Source organism: Tauraco erythrolophus, chromosome 1, assembly GCF_009769465.1.
Source record: "Tauraco erythrolophus isolate bTauEry1 chromosome 1, bTauEry1.pri, whole genome shotgun sequence".
Classification (NCBI taxonomy): Eukaryota; Metazoa; Chordata; class Aves; order Musophagiformes; family Musophagidae; genus Tauraco; species Tauraco erythrolophus.
Genome location: NC_141465.1, coordinates 124,938,940 through 124,957,646, shown reverse-complemented (window position 1 = coordinate 124,957,646; position 18,707 = coordinate 124,938,940). Strand labels below are relative to the sequence as shown.

The following is an 18,707-nucleotide window of genomic DNA, read 5'->3' as shown; positions in this document are numbered from 1 at the left end:
AAATGGAAGAGGTCCAAGCATTGATGGCCTTTTGACACAGCAGGGAGACTTGTCGGTGCAATAAGTGAAGACTGGGCAGTCAGCTGCTCCTTGGTCCAACAGCCCCCTGTGAGCCATGCGATTTCTTCTTTTCCTTTTTTTCCTGAAATACCAGCAAGACATTTTCCTCTGCTGAGGGAAGCTTCTCAGCAGCTGGTCATGGTGTGGATCACGACAGGCACTCAGAGTATCTTCTGGTTATTCCCCAGAGAGAGCGGCAGGAGGCATTGCAAGCAGATCTTTGATGCTGCAGATCAGAGATGGACCCTGGTGAAAGCTGGAAGCTGGATGAAACCAACTGGTTGTCTCATGGTGGGATCCATCCCTTTACCAGTGTGAAAGGAGGTAGGACATGATTGCTGGTTTTTAATCTACCCAGTGAACATGCTGGGAGCCTTCCAGGCATACTGCTGCCCTTTGCTGCATTTGTAGTGGTCCCAGGGGTTTTGCTGGGCCATGTCCAGAGCTAGGCAGTACTTAGTGTGAAGATGGGAAAACTGCGGTGTCATGCGAGGAGCTGGCACACCGACACAGGCACTCGATCTGTGGTTTGTCTTCCTTCTCTGGAGTGGCCTTTTGTCAAAAGAAATCCCAACATCCACCTTTTGGCAAGTTAATATGCCACGTGCTAGATGCAACCACCCTCTTTCTCCATAAGCAGGATTCTGCAGACAACAGTGTTTGGGGAGGAGAGCTAGTAAAACACTGCCTTCTCTCTTAAATCATATTTGGGTGGAAAAGTTTAGGATGGCTCCAGGGAGACACACTGTCCCAGCAGCGACAGGAGGGCTGGGGGCTGCCCCGGCTGAGGGTCCCTGTGCAGGACCCTTCAAGGTGTCAGCCTGCCCCGGGCTGGGGTCCATTGCTCTCCAGAAATTGCCAATCTCAGGAGAGCACTTAGGGCAGATCAGTGCGAAATAGCCAGCAGAACTATTTCCTCTATTGGTTCATCTCTACCTAATTTCCAGCCAGATGCTGTAGTTTGCTTTTTAGTCTCTGCTCAAACATTTGGCAGAAGCAGCCACGTGCTCCCTGCTCAGTCCCAGCTCATCTTCATCACCAGAGGTCCCTGTTCCCTGGGGCCAGCACAAGCTGCCCCTCCTTGGGCAAAGCTTCTTGTTTGGCTGGGACACACTGTGCCCCGGACTAAAACCAAAACAAACCCACAGCCTTCCAGATGACAGCACCTTGGGAACGGAAACATTTTACTTTGATAAAATGCTTTGCTTATCTCCATCTGTTTCCCATGGCCTCCCGCTGCTGACCCAGATGTCTGAGGAGGGGAAAGGGGACAGTCCGAGATGTAGCATCACCTCCTTTTTCAGGAGAGCTGAGTTAGATAAGGAGGTTTATGCTTTTGAACCCAGTTGCCCTGGGTTCAGCCTCCCCAGCCAAGCACCATTGAGTGGCATCCACATGATAGAACATCTGCTTCTTCTGCAGGTACCCAGCCAGGGTGGCTCCAAGGGACCCATACAGGGATGCTTTCTGCATCTGTCCTTTTTGCCCATTAGGACAATCTCTGCTTCTGTTATTTTTTCTAAAATCTTTGCCATGTGTGTGGTCTGTGTTACAATTTACAGGTTGGGTTATGCTTTTGGGTTTGGCACCCCACTGCGCTTGGGTCTGTAATGCAGAGGAGGGTAAAGTCGCTGCTGTCAGGAGTTTATGAAAATCCGAAACAGTTAAATGTGGATACACGTTGGCCTTTGGTGCTGCATGTAGCTTGTTGTTATCATAAATTTGTGGCGCATAGCTTTTTCTGACTGATGGGCATAACAGCATTTTATAGTGGGGGGCAAGATCTCTTAGAAATGTACAGGTATGGATTACCATATGATGTCATGCACCTGCCCTCTTAAACATCTTCCTTGGACCCCCTAAGAGTAGTCCAGAGATTCCAGACCAAAAGTTGTTTTAGTCTAACCCATGCACTGAACCAATGTCATGAAACTGAAAGGAAAAAAAACCCCAAAACAAACCAAAACAAAAAAACAACAGGGAAAAACCCACTCTCTGCAAATCTATATATACGTTTTTTTAATCAAGTTTCTGCAATTTAGCATCATTTTGACATTGAAAGAAATGTTTGAAAATGAAGAAATCCCCACTAACTCCAAGGCACAAATGGCGTTTAACACTTGACTCCTATGTGTCTGCAGGTCCTTCTGGCTGTGAGACATCTCTGATCACTGTGGTCTGCAGCTGGAAGCAGGCGAGGATGGGTGGGATTGGGCTTGGGATCCAAAATAATCTCCCACGAGCTTTTGGTGAGAGATGCCACTGCCTCAGGAGTTTCCAGAGCTCATGGTCTAGCCTGCCACAGGCACTGAGCTACAGCAATATTATTATCAGATGACTCAAGGGTTTGCTCAGCCTCTGAACAATCCCAGCCGGAGCATTTTCCTGCTCCCGTTAGCTAAACCTACCCCAGCTGCTGTTGTTGGAGGAGTCTGTAGCACGCAGGAAAGCTCTGCTGTGGGCAGGATGCTCCTGGCCATGCCCTGAGACCCGAGTGATCTGGGAAAAGGGACTGGAGAGCCATGGCATGGCTGGAGAAGGGAGCATGGCCGGGGGATCCCAGCGTGGGCAGAGACAGGGCAGCAGACCTCTTGCTCTTTGGCAATGCTGGAGGGGGATAAGGGTTCATCCTGCCAAGTCTCTGTCTTGAGCTTACTCCAAGGTTTTTCAGTAACAGCTGGAGTAAAAGAAGCACACACATGAAAGCTGTCGGGGGTGAAGTGGAAGTGAGCTGAGCAGGGACTTATCTGCAGCGTGGCTAAAACAGCGTTGTCACCCCAGCTCTCCGCACTTCCCTCTCCAAGCATTTGTTCTTCTTCCCTCAGACAATGAGCTCTCCGAAGGCGCTCCAGCCCTCTTTGCTCTGGATCAGCTGGGTAAGTCCATGCATCATACGTTTTCTCTTCCTTTTTTTCCGGTGTAGAGTAATTAGGAGATGACTTAAAACACAGGGCAGCTGCTGAACGCTTTCCACTGCGTAAATTCATCATCACCAGTGCCTCCTTTCTGTGTTGCTTTTGAATGCCATCCGTCAGAAGGATGGGACAGCCCGATGCTACCCGTGTTTAGTACCTTTCTGCGTGAAATTGATGCAGATTTTTTTTCCCTGGGTGAGGAGCTGCCACCTTTCTGGTGCAGAGTGCTCTCGGATGCTACTGCTTCTTGGCTGGGGTTTGATGTTTAGCCCACTGCTGGCACTGGAGTTTCTGTGGCTTTTTGGTGCCTTGCAACATGATGAGGGTGTTTTTTCCCCTGGAAGGCAGAAGTAGAGGTGTGTAAAGAGAGATTGAAGAGTAAGACACCCATGGGGAAAACAACCTCAAATGGGCACGGGAAGCTGAAGGTTTGAGGCTGAATCCATGGGGGAACTCTATCTGACAGGGATATCCCCTTGATCCCAAGGCCAAGGTCAAAAAAGATGTGTTTTTTAGGATGAGTTAGAGGTGCTTAAGGTAAGGTGGGGGTGAGGATTTGAGCTGCATGATGGGAAGTTTCTGCAAGGGGTTCTATCCACCCAGCCCTGGAGGTCTGACATGCAGGCAATAGAGAAATCAAACCCGCAATCCTCCTGAGAAAATGGGGGAAGGCTGGAGATGGAGCATACTGGAAAGTGTGAATGAGATGTGTTGGGAGAGATGTTTGGCTCAGGCCTTGCTCTTCGGCAGCATGGTGGGACCACTCCCTAACACTTCAATGCCCATCACCTTGCATGACCAAGCATCAGCCCTTCCTCCAAAGGAAAAGGCATTCTCCTCTTTCAGGCCAATGAATTCTCCATCCTCAAAGATATTTAAAAGCCATCTGGACATAGAATCATAGAATTGTTTAGGCTGGAAAAAACTTAAGATCACGTCCAACTGTTAACCCAGCACTGCCAAATCCACTGCTAAACCACGTCCCTAAGAACCATGTCTACACTTCTTTTAAATACTTCCAGGGATGGTCATTCAACCCCTTCCCTGGGCAGCCTGTTCCGATGCTTGATAACCCTTTTGGTGAAGAAAGTTTTCCTAATATCCAATGTAAACCTCCCTTGGTGCAACTTGAGGCCATTTCCTCTCATCCTATTGCTTGTTACTTGGGAGAAAAGACCAATGCCAAAGTCACTACAACCTCCTTTCAGGTAGTTGTAGAGAGTGATGAAGTCTCCCCTCAGCCTCCTGGCTCATGGTCCTGGGTAACCAGCTCTGGGTGGCCCTGTTTGAGCAGGGCTGTTGGACCAGATGACCTCCAGAGGTTCCTGCCAACCTCAACCAGTCTGTGATTCTGAGACTTCCCTGCCACTCTTGAAACTCAGCTTGTCTCCAGTAGGGATGCTCTGTGTGCACATACCAGCCTGTTCACATGCAGCACTGGTGGAAACTTGGGATAGGAGGGTAAAAACTGCAGGAGCCCAGAATGGTGATTTTTATCACGTGTAACTATCTCTGCTGTAAACCTCTGCTGCTAAGAGCCAGGATCTTGAAAAAATTCCTATATACAAATATGCTTATAAACTGTATGATGCCTTTCCGGTGACTGGTGAAGGGGTGACTGGGCCGGCAGCTGTCCTCACTGGCAGTCTCATACACTGGATCGTATTTTAAAGGAGTCCTTGTGAGGTCTCTCCACTTGGTGTCAGGGTAGAGACTGCTTTGACATGCATTCGGCCAGAGGAGTGTCTAACAGAGAACGGGAATAAAGCCAACAGTCTTCCCTTGGCTGTCTCATTCATTACCTGATTGCGGTTAAGACAAGTTAAGTAACTTCAAAATGTGTTTTCTGTGACATAGCTTCCACCAGCTCTTTTCCTTCTGGATCTTCCTCACCTTATCCCTTGACCAGTGCCTTCTCTCAGTGACACATGCCCACTTCTCCTGACCTCAGCAAACCCTCCCAGGTCTTAACAAACTTATTCAGTGACAAAGAACAACCTTCCTCTCTCACATAACAAGATCTGGTTGGTTTTAGTTGAGTAGCAAAGAAATGCTTTGGCAGCCAGACAGATGTTTTAGATGTGCAAGATGAGGCTTGTGGTGACCCTTGGTCAAGGGGCAGGGATCAGAGGTGTCATGTGGGACAACCGGCTTCCTGGCATCCTCCTCGTGTTAATGGGGAAATAGTCTGTGCCATCCAGTGTGATCTGTTGCCTCCCGAGGTGGTGGATGGCATCTCCCAGGGCTTCTGCACAGCTTCGCTCCCAGCCGAGGGGCAGCAGGAGCCGCTCAGACACTGCTTTCCTCTGCACAGCAGCATTAGAAATCCCTCAGTCTGGAAAAGATTATTCAAACCAGTGCTTGTATCACCTTACATTTCCACTCTGCCTTCCAAACACAGCACAAGACATGATTGCTCCATCCAAGGTAGACAAGACAGACAAAGGATGTGAGATAGCAGAACAAGTAATAGAAAACTGCTCCCTCCCCTCACCTCCCTCCCAGCTGGTGAGTTTTCAGCTGGATCAGTCTCCCGACCTGAGTCACGCGCAGCTGCGTGGTCTGCGGTGCCAGGCAAGAGAGGGGGTAAGAGCAAGAACATGTAGTAGCCCAGATTTATGCTGTGTTGAAGTGGTCGTGTAACCAGGGCCTGAGAATATCGGGTCAAAAATACTGAGCTTTGGTCAAACCAGCCACCTGACCAGCAGGAGCTCTTAATGGAGGAGCAAAGAATAAAGCAGCATTAGAATAACAACATCCTGAGACAAAACATCAGTATTCTAACACAGCGTCATCACCATAAAAGTCACAGAAAGGCAAGTCTGAGCGGGACTTCAAGAGGTCGACTACGCCTCCCTCCTGCCTGAAGGCAGGGCTAGGGCCTCCTGGGCACCCCTCACCCCACACGGAGAACAAACCTGTCCCAGCAGCCTTCCCAGGAAACCCGCCCCTGCGCTTCACCGCACCGGGAGGGTTTTCTTGGTGTCTAATTAAATTTCTGTAATTTAAGCCAATTGTGCATTGTGCTACTAAGGGCAGGTATAAGCAGGGAAAAGCCCTTCCATGGGTCAGACTGGGAGTTTCTTGTCCTGTCTGCGGGGGCTGGAAGAGGATCCCGATGGAGGATCACTGGATGGCTTCCTTTTTCTCCTGCTCATCAGAGTCTACATTGACCTCCAGTCCTGCGTCCAGCTTTCTGGCAGCTTGTCCCAGCCTGCTGTCAACTGTGAATGTAAAAAGCCGGGCTTGGATTTTGAGTCATTCGTGGAAATGCTGATCAGTACCAGATTTACGAGAGGATTTTTGCATCGCTTCATAACATGAGTAACTAACCTCCAAGAAGGGTTTTGACCAGTCATGCAGCCACCTAGTCATACTTTCTTCTAGTCCAGGTGTCCCTCTCTTGCTTATGATACCATATGACACAGTATCACAAGCCTTACTTATACACCAACATATATGGCATCTGCACCTCCTTCCTCATCTACATTTGTTACAGAAGATTATTGTTCTTGCTGAATCTGCACTGGTTATTACTCATATCCTCCTTTTCTACATGTTTGCAAAGCCTTTGGTCATTCCAGTGCTTCCAGGAATGGAATTAACAATGACTGGGAAATCAGTTCCTAACTCTTCTTTCTCTCCTCGTCTTAAAGATTGGTAATCTGTTTGCCATGTCCAGTCTTTGGAAACCTCTCTGTGGTCTGCTGCTGTGTAAGTCAGCTCATGGCTCACCTGTACCTTGAGCAGTGAGGACATTTCTGGGCTTCCCTGGAGAAGTCCTGGGTGACCGAGGGACAGAGCAGTTTCCATGAAAGCAGACACTGAGTAAACTGCAACTTGCTGGTGTGGAAAATAAATGCTTGAAGGAGGATATGATAGGAGTACAAGAATTATGAATGGCATAGAAGTAAATAAGTGCAAGAGAGACATGGACATACTGGAGAGAGTCCAGAGAAGCAAAGATGATGAGGGGACTGGAGCACCTCACATATGAGAAGAGTCTGAGATACTTGAGACTGTTCAGCTGGAGAAGAGAAGGGTCAGGAGTATCTTATCCAAGTATATAAATACAGGAAGGGAAGGTGCAAAGAGGACAGATCCAAGCTCTTTTCAGTGGTGCCCAGTGCCAGGACCAGAGGTGATGGGCAGAAACTGAAACACAGGAGGTTTCCTCTGAAAATCAGGAAACACTTTTTTTATAATGAGTGCGACCGAGCACTGGCACAGGTTTCCCAGGGTGGTGGTGGAGTCTCCATCCTTGGAGATATTCAAAAGCTCCTGAACACGGTCCTGGACGACCGGCTTCAGGTGGCCCTGCTTGAGTAGAGGGGTTGGACCAGATGACCTCTAGAGGAACCTTCCAACCTCAACCAGTCTGAGATTTTGTGAAATAAGGAAAGGCTTAAAACAACCCAAAGGAAGCATGTCTTCACACGGCACACAATTACATTGTACAACTCACTGCCACAGGATGTCCAGGGTGCTAAAAGTATGAATGGGCTCAAAAAGTCATTAGAGAACATCATGGAGGAAAAGTCTATAAGGGCTCTCAAATCTGATGATGCAGCTACAACCTCTGGCTCAGGAAGGGAAACGGGATCACGTACTAGAGGAAATAGCATTTGTACTTGTACTGCTCCTTGGATTTTCTCTGCAGTCATCTACCAGAGGCCACACCAGAGAGAGGACAAAAGAGACTCTTAAACTTTGGTATAATCCAATGTGGTTCTTCTTGTCTTTCCTTAGGTCCACAATGACTAACCAGAGGGAAAAACCAAACCAAACCCACACCTCCTCTTCCTTTCCTTTCTTCATCTGTCTCTCCTCTCCCACAGCTTTGGCTGCTGGATTTCAGCAGATATGAATCAGACAGTGACTGTTGTGTTCCTTTTCTTCTGTAAATGATTAAAACAGAACATTTCACACTTGCTTTGTGGCCCAGCTGAGGAATGCTGCATTGTCTCCTTGGCAAGTCCTGAAGTGGAATTTCTGGCCGTGGAGAAAGTGAGGTCAGGGAGAGAGAAACTCTCTCAACAACAGGGGAACATGTGCAGACTGTGTCGCTGTCTCTCTCCCATGCTTGTATGTCTTCTCCCTCTCTTCCATTCCCTCATCTCTTTCCTCTTTTCCACCTCCTTCCCACCCCACTGGTGATTTATCTGCTTGCTGCTGTAAGATGATTTAGCTAAATATCAGGAAAAAAAAAAAGACAACTGATTGAAAAATGCAAGGTGAAAGCCCCCAGCCCAGAAAGCCTTGGGTAGACTAATGAGAACATGATGATATGTAAAAATAAAGTGGGAGTGGGGGTTATGAACTCCCCCTTGCCAAGATCAAGATCAAAATCAAAATGCTGGTGTAGGAGATGCAATATCTCAGTGGAAACCCCTAGGATTTGTGGTGCCTCACATTTCCCGACAAGTGACCGGAGGAGGGATTAGCTAGCTGTACCTGCACCCTGGGTACAGTGGGGCTGCTGCAGGAGCCTCCCCACAACGTTGGCTTGCAGGAAACACTGTTTGTGTGATATCGTCTGTCGGGGGAATAAATACATCCTGGAATGAAATCCCATTGGATAAATACAAAGGGAAGGAAAGAAGCAGCCCTGGTCCCTGTCCTGTTTGCTCCCACTGCTTCATAGCCATCCAGCTGTTTCTTTTTCGTTGTTATCCTGACCTCATCTCGTACTGGAGTGAATCCAGGGAGCGAGTGCTCTACTTAGCCATCTTCTGCCAGAAACCAAACAGGTCAAGTTATTAGAGAAAAATGAAAGTTTTTTGGCAGAACGGGAAAAACAGATGTGCGGAGATACTTCTGCTGCCTCCAAATACAATGCTGCCTGTTAAGTGTGTATCAGGGGGGATCTGATAAATATACACAGTTGTCACTGTGGAAATCTTAACAGTGGCTATTAATTTAGCAGGATGGGTTTCTTTGGGGCTCCCTGAGCTGCTGAGCTCCCTGCCTCCCTGGTAGTAAGACTGCTTAAAAACCTTCTGCAGATGCGGTTTAGGAAGCGCTGCTCCAGTGCTGCAAGAGGATTTGCTTCTGCTCAGTAGTTTGAGGTGCTTCGGGGATGCTGCAGGTGGGCAGAAGGGTGTCTGTGGGGCAGGTGAAGCCTGTGACTGTCAAGCAGAGGTAGGATTATCTCCACCTGGGATAATGGTAAGGGCATCTTTCATGTCAAAGGCTCTGTGGCTTTTATTTATCAGACTTACCTGGGCGAAGCTTTCTACACAGCGTGTTCTGATTTCTTGATTCAGCTCTTGCTGTGGTCTTGACATCGCCCTGTGGTTATTCATTCCAGCCTCGGTGGTGGTGGGCTCCGGTGTCGCAGGCGGTGCCGTTAACGGGGCAATAACTCTCCGGCTGCCCATCGGCTGTTGCTAGAAGCAGCAGTGGCAGCAAGAAATGAAGCTGTGTGCAGGCATTTGGGGTTGCCGCAGTGTCAGGCGGAGCGGGACAATTGTTTGTTTGCTTGCAGCGTTAGGAATTTGTGGGATTACACGCATGGGTGGGTGCAAACGTAACGAGTGTCAATCCCTGGGCACACCCGTGGTTTGGGATGGCTGTGTCCCTTCTGCAGGGCCTCGGTGGTCCAGCCCTGGGTCTGGCAATAGCCACCGCTCCGACCTCCCCAGCTGCCAGGGATTCGGGATGGAGCAGGGATGCTGAATGATCCAAGGGGCTGCCAATGGCTGAGCAAGGGAGGCACCTGGAAATGCTTCTCCCTTCCCACGCAGCTCGCTGAAATGCGTGTGAAATCCAAGAGAGATGTTTACTTTCCACGGCAGAGTATAACAGACATGTGCTTCCAGCCTGAGGATCATGTGTGTCTGCTGGATCCGTAGTTACCAGGGAGAAGCTGGAGGGAGGTAGTGAAGCGAGGTGGCACTGTCAGCTCCGCTCCACTGACCTGACACTTGGAGTTGTGGTGGCACTTGGCCCCAGCTGAACAAATTAGGACCAAAAGGGGTGGAAGAATGAATTTATTTCCTTCTCCAAATTCAGTGGGAAATAACATAAAACATATAAATATATGTATATATAAATATATATATGTAAAAATAGTGGAGCTTTTCCAAAATTGATTAGAGGAACAATATATTTAATATGTATATTTAATAAATATATACATATAATTAGTGGAGCTGCAAAGTGGAGAAGCTTGAGCAGAGGTTGCCTTGCCCTCCCGGGCAGATACAACTCTCCAGCAGTTATCGGATGTACCAAACCACAGAGGGATTATAGAAGTCCCTCTCCAATCTGCCATCCTTAGTTTATCGAATCGAAATGGAGTTGAACAGGAAAAAGACTTTTAAAATCACTTGGAAATATGCACCAGAAAATGAATAATGGGGAGGAAGAGAGAAACGACACTAGGCAGACAAAAAAGGCTGTTTTCCTTGGAAACATAACAGCATGGTTCACGAGGTCTTGGTAATGCTACTGAAAGACAAGACAGCAGATAATCCTTTTTCTTGATATATTTGTTCTTCTAGCATTGAAATCATCACTGATCATCATGCAGCAGTAGGTAAAAGGGGAGCATAGACTGTGGGGCCAGAATGAGAAATAAAATAAGCCCTTGGACAGGCTGGGTCTGCTTGGCCCAGGGCAGTATGGCCAGATTGTACCCAGTCTGCCGTGACACAGACTGTGAGCAGAGTAACCAAAATAACGTGTCCCATTTTGCCCAACCGAGTGATAAAGTCAGACCATGACAAAAAGTAGCTGTTGAATTGCCATTTTGAACTGGGCACAGCAAGCAGTTCCCTCATCCAACTTTGTCCACCGCTGTGAACAGGCACCTAACAAGCTGAGGGCAAAATTTCACCTTCGTTTACAGCTAAGCAGGTTCAAGATTCACCTACGCCTATAAGAAAAGTCAACATTTATCTCTGAGGGAGGTAGGAGAGTGCGGATACAGAATCTGAAAAATCGAAGGCCAGTTCCTCCAGAGGACTGAGGTCTCTAACTATACCTATTGTCAAGATTCCTCATGATTTTGCAGGGGATTTAGGCATTCAAAAACCTCAATTTGGGCTTAACTTTCTTTGGGATACTCAGGGCACCTGCAGGTGACAAGGGAGATGAAAGTCTCTCTCTTGTCCAAGTCCGGTACCCCAAGCACTAGCCTGTGGTTTTTCCCCTGAGGAGGCCAGGGGTGCGAGGGGTCCCTTGCCCCCGCCTGGAACAGCAGCGTATTTGCAATTCTCCGCTCTCCTGTTTGAGCCTGTACTGGGTGACCTCAGGGAGACACCTGATAGCTGCTTCAGAGACACCGCAGGGACAGCACCTGACTGTCACCTCGCCTTGCACGCCGACACGGAGGGAAGGGCACCTCTGGGTCGCTCAGCTCACACAGGAAACACAGTTCTGGGGTAGCTGCTGCTGCAGGAGATGCACAGATGAGGGAACTGAGGAACCTGATTTCGCCACCACTGTTTTTTCCTCCTTTGCCCCTTTCCCATATCCTCTAGTTTTCCCATGTCTTGTGTACGTCTAAGCAACATTGAGCAAAGCTGGGGTTTGCGATTCGAAAAAGCAACGCCTCAGACTGCTGTGATTCACAGCAGGCTCCCACTGCCTGGAGCTGCCAGGCATTCCCACTGCATCCCTCCAGCCCTGCGATGATGGCATCCAGCCAGCTCCCATCTTGCCATGTTCCTTTTACAGGGCTGTGGTGGCACTGGGTATGTTCCTTTTCAGCCTGTCGCTGCATTTCCACCTGCTTTTACTTCTTTGGCACAGTATTTCAGGAGGCAGAAGCCACCATCAGTCCCTCTGGGGCCTGAAAAAGCTTGTCGATGTGTTAAGAGCTGGGAGAAATGAGCACAAACGGAAAGGATAATTCCAGCATCACTGGGCATCTTGCTGGACTGAGGAGGTTGGAGCAATGAGTTGGGGAAACCCAAGGAGTGTGCCGGCAGCACCAGTCATCTGAAAAGAGGTCTCCTCTGTGGGCTAGTGCTGGGAGAAGGATGCAGAGGGACCACTCAACCCAGTCAGTGTTCACGTCCCTGAGAATGGGAACAAAGTGTGGTGCAAATACACGAGGAACTCTCCCATGATGTTCCCCATGCTGGACCCTCGGCAGTAGGGCCGAGGTGGGCTGGGGAGACCAAGCTCCAAACCAAGACAGGCTTCAACTGTAAGGAAAATGCATCTGATGGAGCTGATGTGCCGAACTGTAAAGAAACCCCAAACTGACAAATGTCCTGTGTTCCTGTTACCGCAGTGCTTGTGTCCAGCATCGGCCATGAATCCCTTGACATCAAGGGATATGTGCATCTGCCGCTCCACGAAAACATGCGATGGAGCAGGTGGGCAGCGGGGGAGAGGGGCTGCATTTAAGAGCGAGGGGCTGCCCCAGCTTGGTACCAGCCCGGTACAGCTCCGTCACTGCCCAACAGCCACCCACTCCTCCAGGTGTAGGGAAGCAGCTGGAGCCCTGGGAGACGGGGAGGATGCCTGGGGCTAAGCCACAGCCTTGGGACCCGGGGTAACTTAACTCCTATCAACCACATGTTGCCTGCGAGGCTTGGAGTGGGATTTGGGGAGCCTGTGTTGCTATCTAGGATGGGATTTAGGTCCCAGGCATAAGGTGGGGAGGCCGTGTGGCCACATAGGCTCATCCCTGGGAGCATCCAGGTGTCTCCGGTGGCTCCGTTTGGGGCTGCGAAGCTCCAGCAGAGCCCATGGCCAGCCTGGGGTTCTCGGGCTCCCCCCAAACCTGCCGTCCCCGTAGCCTTGGTGGGAGGCACTTGCGGCGATATTACCCCTGGATGCGGCCCGGGCGGTGCCCAGCGGCCGCCCCCCTCCTTCGGGAGATGCGCGGTCCGCTTCCCCCGCGGGAATGGCGGCTCCCCGCGCCGGGGCTCGCCTCTCGTCTCGCCGCAGCACGGTGCGGCCCCACGGGAGGGGGAACGCTCGCGGCCTGCGCGCCTGGAGGCTGCCGCGGGACCCGGGCCAGGACCGGCACCGGGACCACGCCGCGGCGAACTGCCTCGCCCCCGGGCTCGCCCCCGGCCCGCTCCCTGGCCCCGCCCCGCCCCCTGGCCCCGCCCCCGCCGCGCCGCCGGCCCCGCCCCGGCCCGGCCCGCTCCGCCCCGCCCCGCGGCGGCCGGCCGTGCGCGCCTGGGGGCGGCGGGGAGCGGCGCGGATGGCCAAGGTGCTGCCGGGGGCGGCGGGGCGCGGAGCCGGAGGTAACGGCGGCGGGGGGGGGGGTGTGTGTGTGTGTCTGTCCGCGCGGTGTCTGTGTGTCACCGCACAAGTGCGTGTCTGTGCGTACATGTGTGCACACGTGTGTCCGTGTGCGCCCGTGGGCGTGGGAGTGCCTGTGTCCGCGTGTGTACCGGGGGGTCCACCGGGGCGTGCACGGGTGTGTGTATCGGGGCGTGCGGGAGTGCCGGTGCGGGCTGTCCCTGCTCACACCCACCCGTGCGTGGAGAGGGCGCTGCGTGGGGTGCGGGGCCGAGCCGAGCTCGCTGCTCCCCGGGGAGGTGCCGCGCCGCTACCCCGGGAGCCGACCCGCAGCTGCCCGGGGATGTGCCCCGCTGCGCCCCGGGGAGGATGCGGGAAGGCCTGGGCAGCCCTCAGCAGGCTCCTGAACCCAGCACACCCGGCTGCTCCCGGACTGCGTGGAATCCCCACCCGGGGTGGGAGCGGGGGCGAGTTTATCCTTCCAGGCGAGTCCCCGGCCCCGCCGCCCCGTTAGGGCCGAGCAGCCCAGCCCGGCCGGCCGCGGGCTACTCCATGTTTCTCCACCCCGAACCCTTCCCAAGTACTTCTGCGAATTTTCTCTGCTCGGGAAGGGCAAAACCAGCCGGGTGCGCGAGCCCGGGCTTGGCACCGCAGCCGCCAGCGGTCGAGTCGGGGAGTTTGCCGTTTATTTTGACGGAGGAACGTGTCAGGCGTGGCGGAGGAGCCGCCTCCCGCTTCCCCGGGGAAGAGCGAAGCGAGCGGCCGGGACCGCCGGGACAGTGTTTCCAGCTGGACCCGGAGCGGCCGCTTGTGTTTCCGCAGTAGCGATCGCAGCGTCCCCGTGGGTCCCTCAGCGCCAGGCTGTCCCCGCCGGTCCCAGCCCGGCGACCCGGTGGCGCGGGGCGCCTCGGAGGGTCCCCCCGGGGAGCACCCGTGGGGGTGACGGCGGGTCCCGTCCCGCTCCCCCGCCGGCGAGGGCAGAGCCGGAGCGGGCGGGGTGAGAGGCAGGAAGGGCCTCCCGGGCTGGGGGAGCGTTTTCTCACGTTGTTGTTGTAGGGGGATGGTGAGAGGGAACTTTCATATTTCACCTTCCCACCCCAGCAGGGAGAACAAAGATAAACTCCTGCTTAAAGGAAAAAAAAAAAAAGCATTGAAAGAGGAGGAAAAAAAACCCCAAACCATGTGAATCCTCCTGCCAGGTTTTGTGATTCATAGACAGGAAGGTTGCTGTTTGGTCATTTTCCTCTTTCGATGGAAAGAGGGATTTTTTTTTTTTTCCCCCTCTCTCCTGGTGCCCTGTGGATGTCCTAGGAGTGGTGAGCAGCTGCCTGTGGAGTGCTGGGCTGCCGCCTGAGATCTGGCTGCTGAGACATCTGCAAGGCCCTTAGTGGGCATCCAATGAGCTGAGCTTTCATCATTTTTTTGAGAAAAATAAGCCTAAAAAGCCGCCTGAGAGAGGGGTGGCTGTGACGATGAGGAGTCCCGTGTTTTTTCCTGTGCACAGCTAGCTGGCAGTGCCATTCCTGCTCACAGGTGTGCATGGGGATATATATTTATATATATATTTTAAAGATCTGTATTTTTAACATATATGTAGAGATAGAGAAAAATATATGTAGATACATATTTATATATCTTTATATATTTACATATATATGTATATATATGTGACTACGTATATATGATGTACATAAATATAAAATATACTGCATAGATATTTATATTTTCATATGTATGTATATCTCATATATATATTTATATACATAGACTCATAGAATGGTTTGGGTTGGAAGGGACCTTAAAGATGATCTAGTTTCAACCCCCTGCCTTGGGCAGGAACACCTTCCACTAGATCAGGTTGCTCAAAGCTTCATCCAGCCTGGCTGTGGACCCTTGCAGGGATGGGGCATCCACAGCTTCTGTGGGAAACCTGTTCCATGACATGTAGTCATTGCTCATGGCCAGAAAAGTTCTTAAAAGGGTCCTATAAATACCTTATCAAGAAATGCCGGAGTGGTGAGAGCAGGGAGTATGGGGCAGGTGAGAGCCTATAACAAAACAGTCTCCAGGGGTGTGCTGGGTCTGTGCTGTGGCCCTGTGCAGAGGGGCCGCATCCTGCCCAGCCTTCCTCATCCCCAGCCCCGACTGGAGCAGTGATGTGAGGGGATGAATTTGAGAGGCTAATTTTAGGTTGTTAAACAGGGAGGGATGTGCCCCCCAGTTTCCCCAGGCTGTGTGGGGCTGGTGAGAGTCCCCTCATCATCTGCATGTCCGTCCTTCTCCTCCTCTGTCCCGATGTCCATTGCTCCCCTTTGCTCTCTGGAGCGTTTTGCAGGGGCAGCTTTGCTTTCCCTCTTCTTTCGGAAAGCACTCGGCTGCTGGAGGATGACGGGTTCAACCGATACAAGCACGTGCTGTCTCTCTGAAGCCCCGATGCCCACAGCATCGGTGGTTGCTCCCACTTATTGTTTGTTTCCATGTACCTGCGGCATTGAGAATGAGTGTAGAGGCAATTCCCAGGGTCCTGGTCCCGCACAGCCGTTGGGACCAAACCCTCCACGCATCAGCATCCTGGATGGAGACAGCTCTGGTGCTCCTGGCGAGAGCTCGTCTGCGAGGGAACCCCGGCACAGAGCTCAAGGCGTTGCGTTTCTCCAGTGCAGACCCACCGAGGGGGATTTGCAGGGATCCCAGCAGCAGCCCTGGGAGGGATGTGCCGGGCTGCCCACGGTGTCAGGCTTAGCTGAGCCCTGGGGATGCTCGTGGAGGTTTCAGGGTGCTGTGGAGATGTTACTGCTGACCATTGCAGCTTTCCTTTGGGAAACAAAAGCCTGGTGATCCCCAGCACTGTTTTCTTAACACTGATAGGCGTATAATTCGCTTTAAAGGCCAGACCTGGTATAAATGTTATTCGGTGCTAAGGTGGGAGTACGTGCCTTGCACAGCCTCCTTGTCCTGGAAACCATTAGGAGGATGGCTGCATGCTCGGGTTTTTGCTCGGAGACTATCTGCTAATGTAATAGTCCCAGTGGAAACTTTAGTGCTCGGGAATATTTTGCGGATTTGGGAAAAAATCCCGGGAGGATTTTTGGTTTCATACAGCAATTGCTTTTTGGCAGCTTTGAGATAGATGTAATCTGGTTCCCATTTGTGTCCTGAATTTTTAAATGGAACAGCCTGCCTTCAGCTCAGGGCAGAAGTAGAAATAGATGCAAGTAAATAGAAAATAATAGTAATAACAAGAACGACATCACCTCTATAAAAAAAATTCACTAGGGCAACTTCTGTATTGAAATGTCATGATTAGGAAGTGCATCTGTTCTTTTTTGGTCCTTTAATTGACTTTTTCAGTCGGTGCGATGCTACTGCAGGTGTAAATCTGGAGTAAACGTGTAGGAGCTGGTGAAGTCACTCCGGATTTAGACCAGTGCGGGTGAGAGCAGAGTTTTGCCTGGCAGTAAAGCCCTGTCCCCAGTGCAGCAGCAGGTCCTGCAGCATTTTCTGACGTTCCCACTTGTCACTGCCTCTCGGTGGTCTTGTCACAGCTCCGGTGTGTCCCACATGGCCGTGCCTTTCCCCACATGCGTCCGTATGGAGGATGCCTTGTGTCAGGAAAGCACAGCGTGAGATTAAGTAATTGAGCAATACTTGGGGTTATCTGTTCTGACCGTATTGTTTAGCACAATAGTAAATGTGCTTTAGACAACAGTAACTCCAGCGATCAAGGCTCAGGCTGGAAAAAAATGACGTTATTTTATTAATTTAAGTTAATGAATAATTTAGAATGGATATTTAGAATAGAATAGGCTATTTCAGTTGGAAGGGACCTACAACGATCATCTAGTCCAACTGATGAATTTAATGAATGAAAAAGCTTTTAGTGAAATTCGGTCTCCATTTAAGACCTAAACCAACAGAATTTATTACAAAACTTCTATTTTTGCGCCCTCCCTCCTCCCTGAGCAGATATTTCAGTGAAGTCCGTGCCGGGCCAAGGGATGGCACACAGGTCCCCTGAGGTGCCTGCACCGGCTGTCCCCCAGGGACCTGGGCTGGGCTCCTGCATCCCGCAGAGGCAGGGAAACACTTCCTGGGGGGACGTCTACTAGGGATGGGCAGGGGGTCCCTGCCAGTGACATGTCCTGTCCACTGGGACATATCCCCCTGCCTGTGATGTGCATTGGTTTGGGGTTGTTTTCAAGGCGATGGCTCTGCTCCATGCCTCAGGCCGTTACCGTGATTTTCCCTGTTCTAAATCTGAGCTCAGCCACCTGGGAGCAGGAACTAAAGGCAATTATCTTGTTAGTGCTTCTGTGTATAATACCTTTATTAAATTTCTACATTTTAGAAGTGGCTGAATATAAATTGCACATAATGATTTAATAACGGAAGGCTCATGATTTTAATATATATTCTGGTGGGAAGAAGGTTTAATTTCTTTTTCCTTTAGAAGTGACACTCAAGATAAGAATGATACAAAGAGTTGTCACGAGCAGCTCTTCACACAGATCGAATGAAGCACTGTGGATCCTCAGCCTATGGTTTGTTGCCTGTGTTTAAAAAAAAAAAAAAAAGAGAAGCTCTAGAAATCTGAAGATCCATACGATAGAGTTCAATGGCTGCATTTTCAGTCAGAGAGTACTGTACAGCCTTTGTACTATTTTTGTTCTGTCCTTATCCCAGGCTCCTTTGTATGCTGCAAGTTTGTGGGAATGACTCAGGGAGAAAGCTATTTAACCTAAAGGACACCACTAGCAAAAAAAATAGATGGATAAAGAGCGATGTCAGTGACTGCAAGCGGGAACCGAGAAGAGTATTTGTGGGGATCAGAGGACGAAGATCCTGAAACCACCTCCAAATGGAGCGAAAAAAAATCCTCTTCTTCAGATGCTGTTTATTCCGTTCAAGAAGGGAGCTTTATAATATGGTTGCTTGAAGTAACGAGGAACTAGACTTAATGATCCACAGTCCTAGGTCCTATTTCACTTTTGGTTAATTAATGGAAGGGCTTAAATATCCAAATGACACAGATCATGCCAGTGCTTTTTGGTAACTTGATCACTTTTCAGGCAGTAAGTACAGCAAAGTTAATCATAGCTTAAACTCCTGCTTTGCAAGTGTCTTGTCTGCATGTTGTAGATGGTTGATTTATGATTTTTTTTTTTCCCCAGTGGAAAAAAAAAATTCCTTCCCTAAGAACCTGCATGATGAATTTTTATCTTGGAGTTTTTTTATGGCTTGGAAATCAGAATTTATGGCATAGGGAAAAGGTCTGCAGACTCTTCGCTATGCTGACAAGCGGCCCGGCTGTAGCAGAAGAGTTGTCTCACTCATGAGCTCTGTGTCAGCCTTTGCATTTCACTCTTTTATCGAGAGTTTCTTCCCTTAATTTCAGCTCTGAATAATACTTACCCTTTTATCTCGGAGCAGCAACGCTGACATGAGTCGTCATTGTGCCACTGGCACTTTGATCAAAGTAGAAATTTCAATTATTGATTCAATTCTTTGAATAAATTTAGACTG

The 18,707-nt window shown here is 50.4% G+C and overlaps 1 protein-coding gene across 2 annotated transcripts in view; it reads left to right on the top strand.

Annotated features, from left to right (window-relative positions):
• The first annotated feature begins 299 nt into the window (after window positions 1-299).
• AMOTL1 (angiomotin like 1) overlaps window positions 300-18,707 on the top strand; it is a 71,659-nt gene continuing 53,251 nt past the window's right edge. The window contains exons 1-2 of one of the 2 annotated variants that reach the window (XM_086614023.1): window positions 300-384; window positions 2,886-2,936. In XM_086614023.1, coding sequence (XP_086470149.1) covers window positions 300-384; window positions 2,886-2,936 — 136 coding nt within the window. The remainder of the gene's footprint in view (window positions 385-2,885; window positions 2,937-18,707) is intronic. The other variant, XM_086614028.1, reaches the window with a different exon arrangement.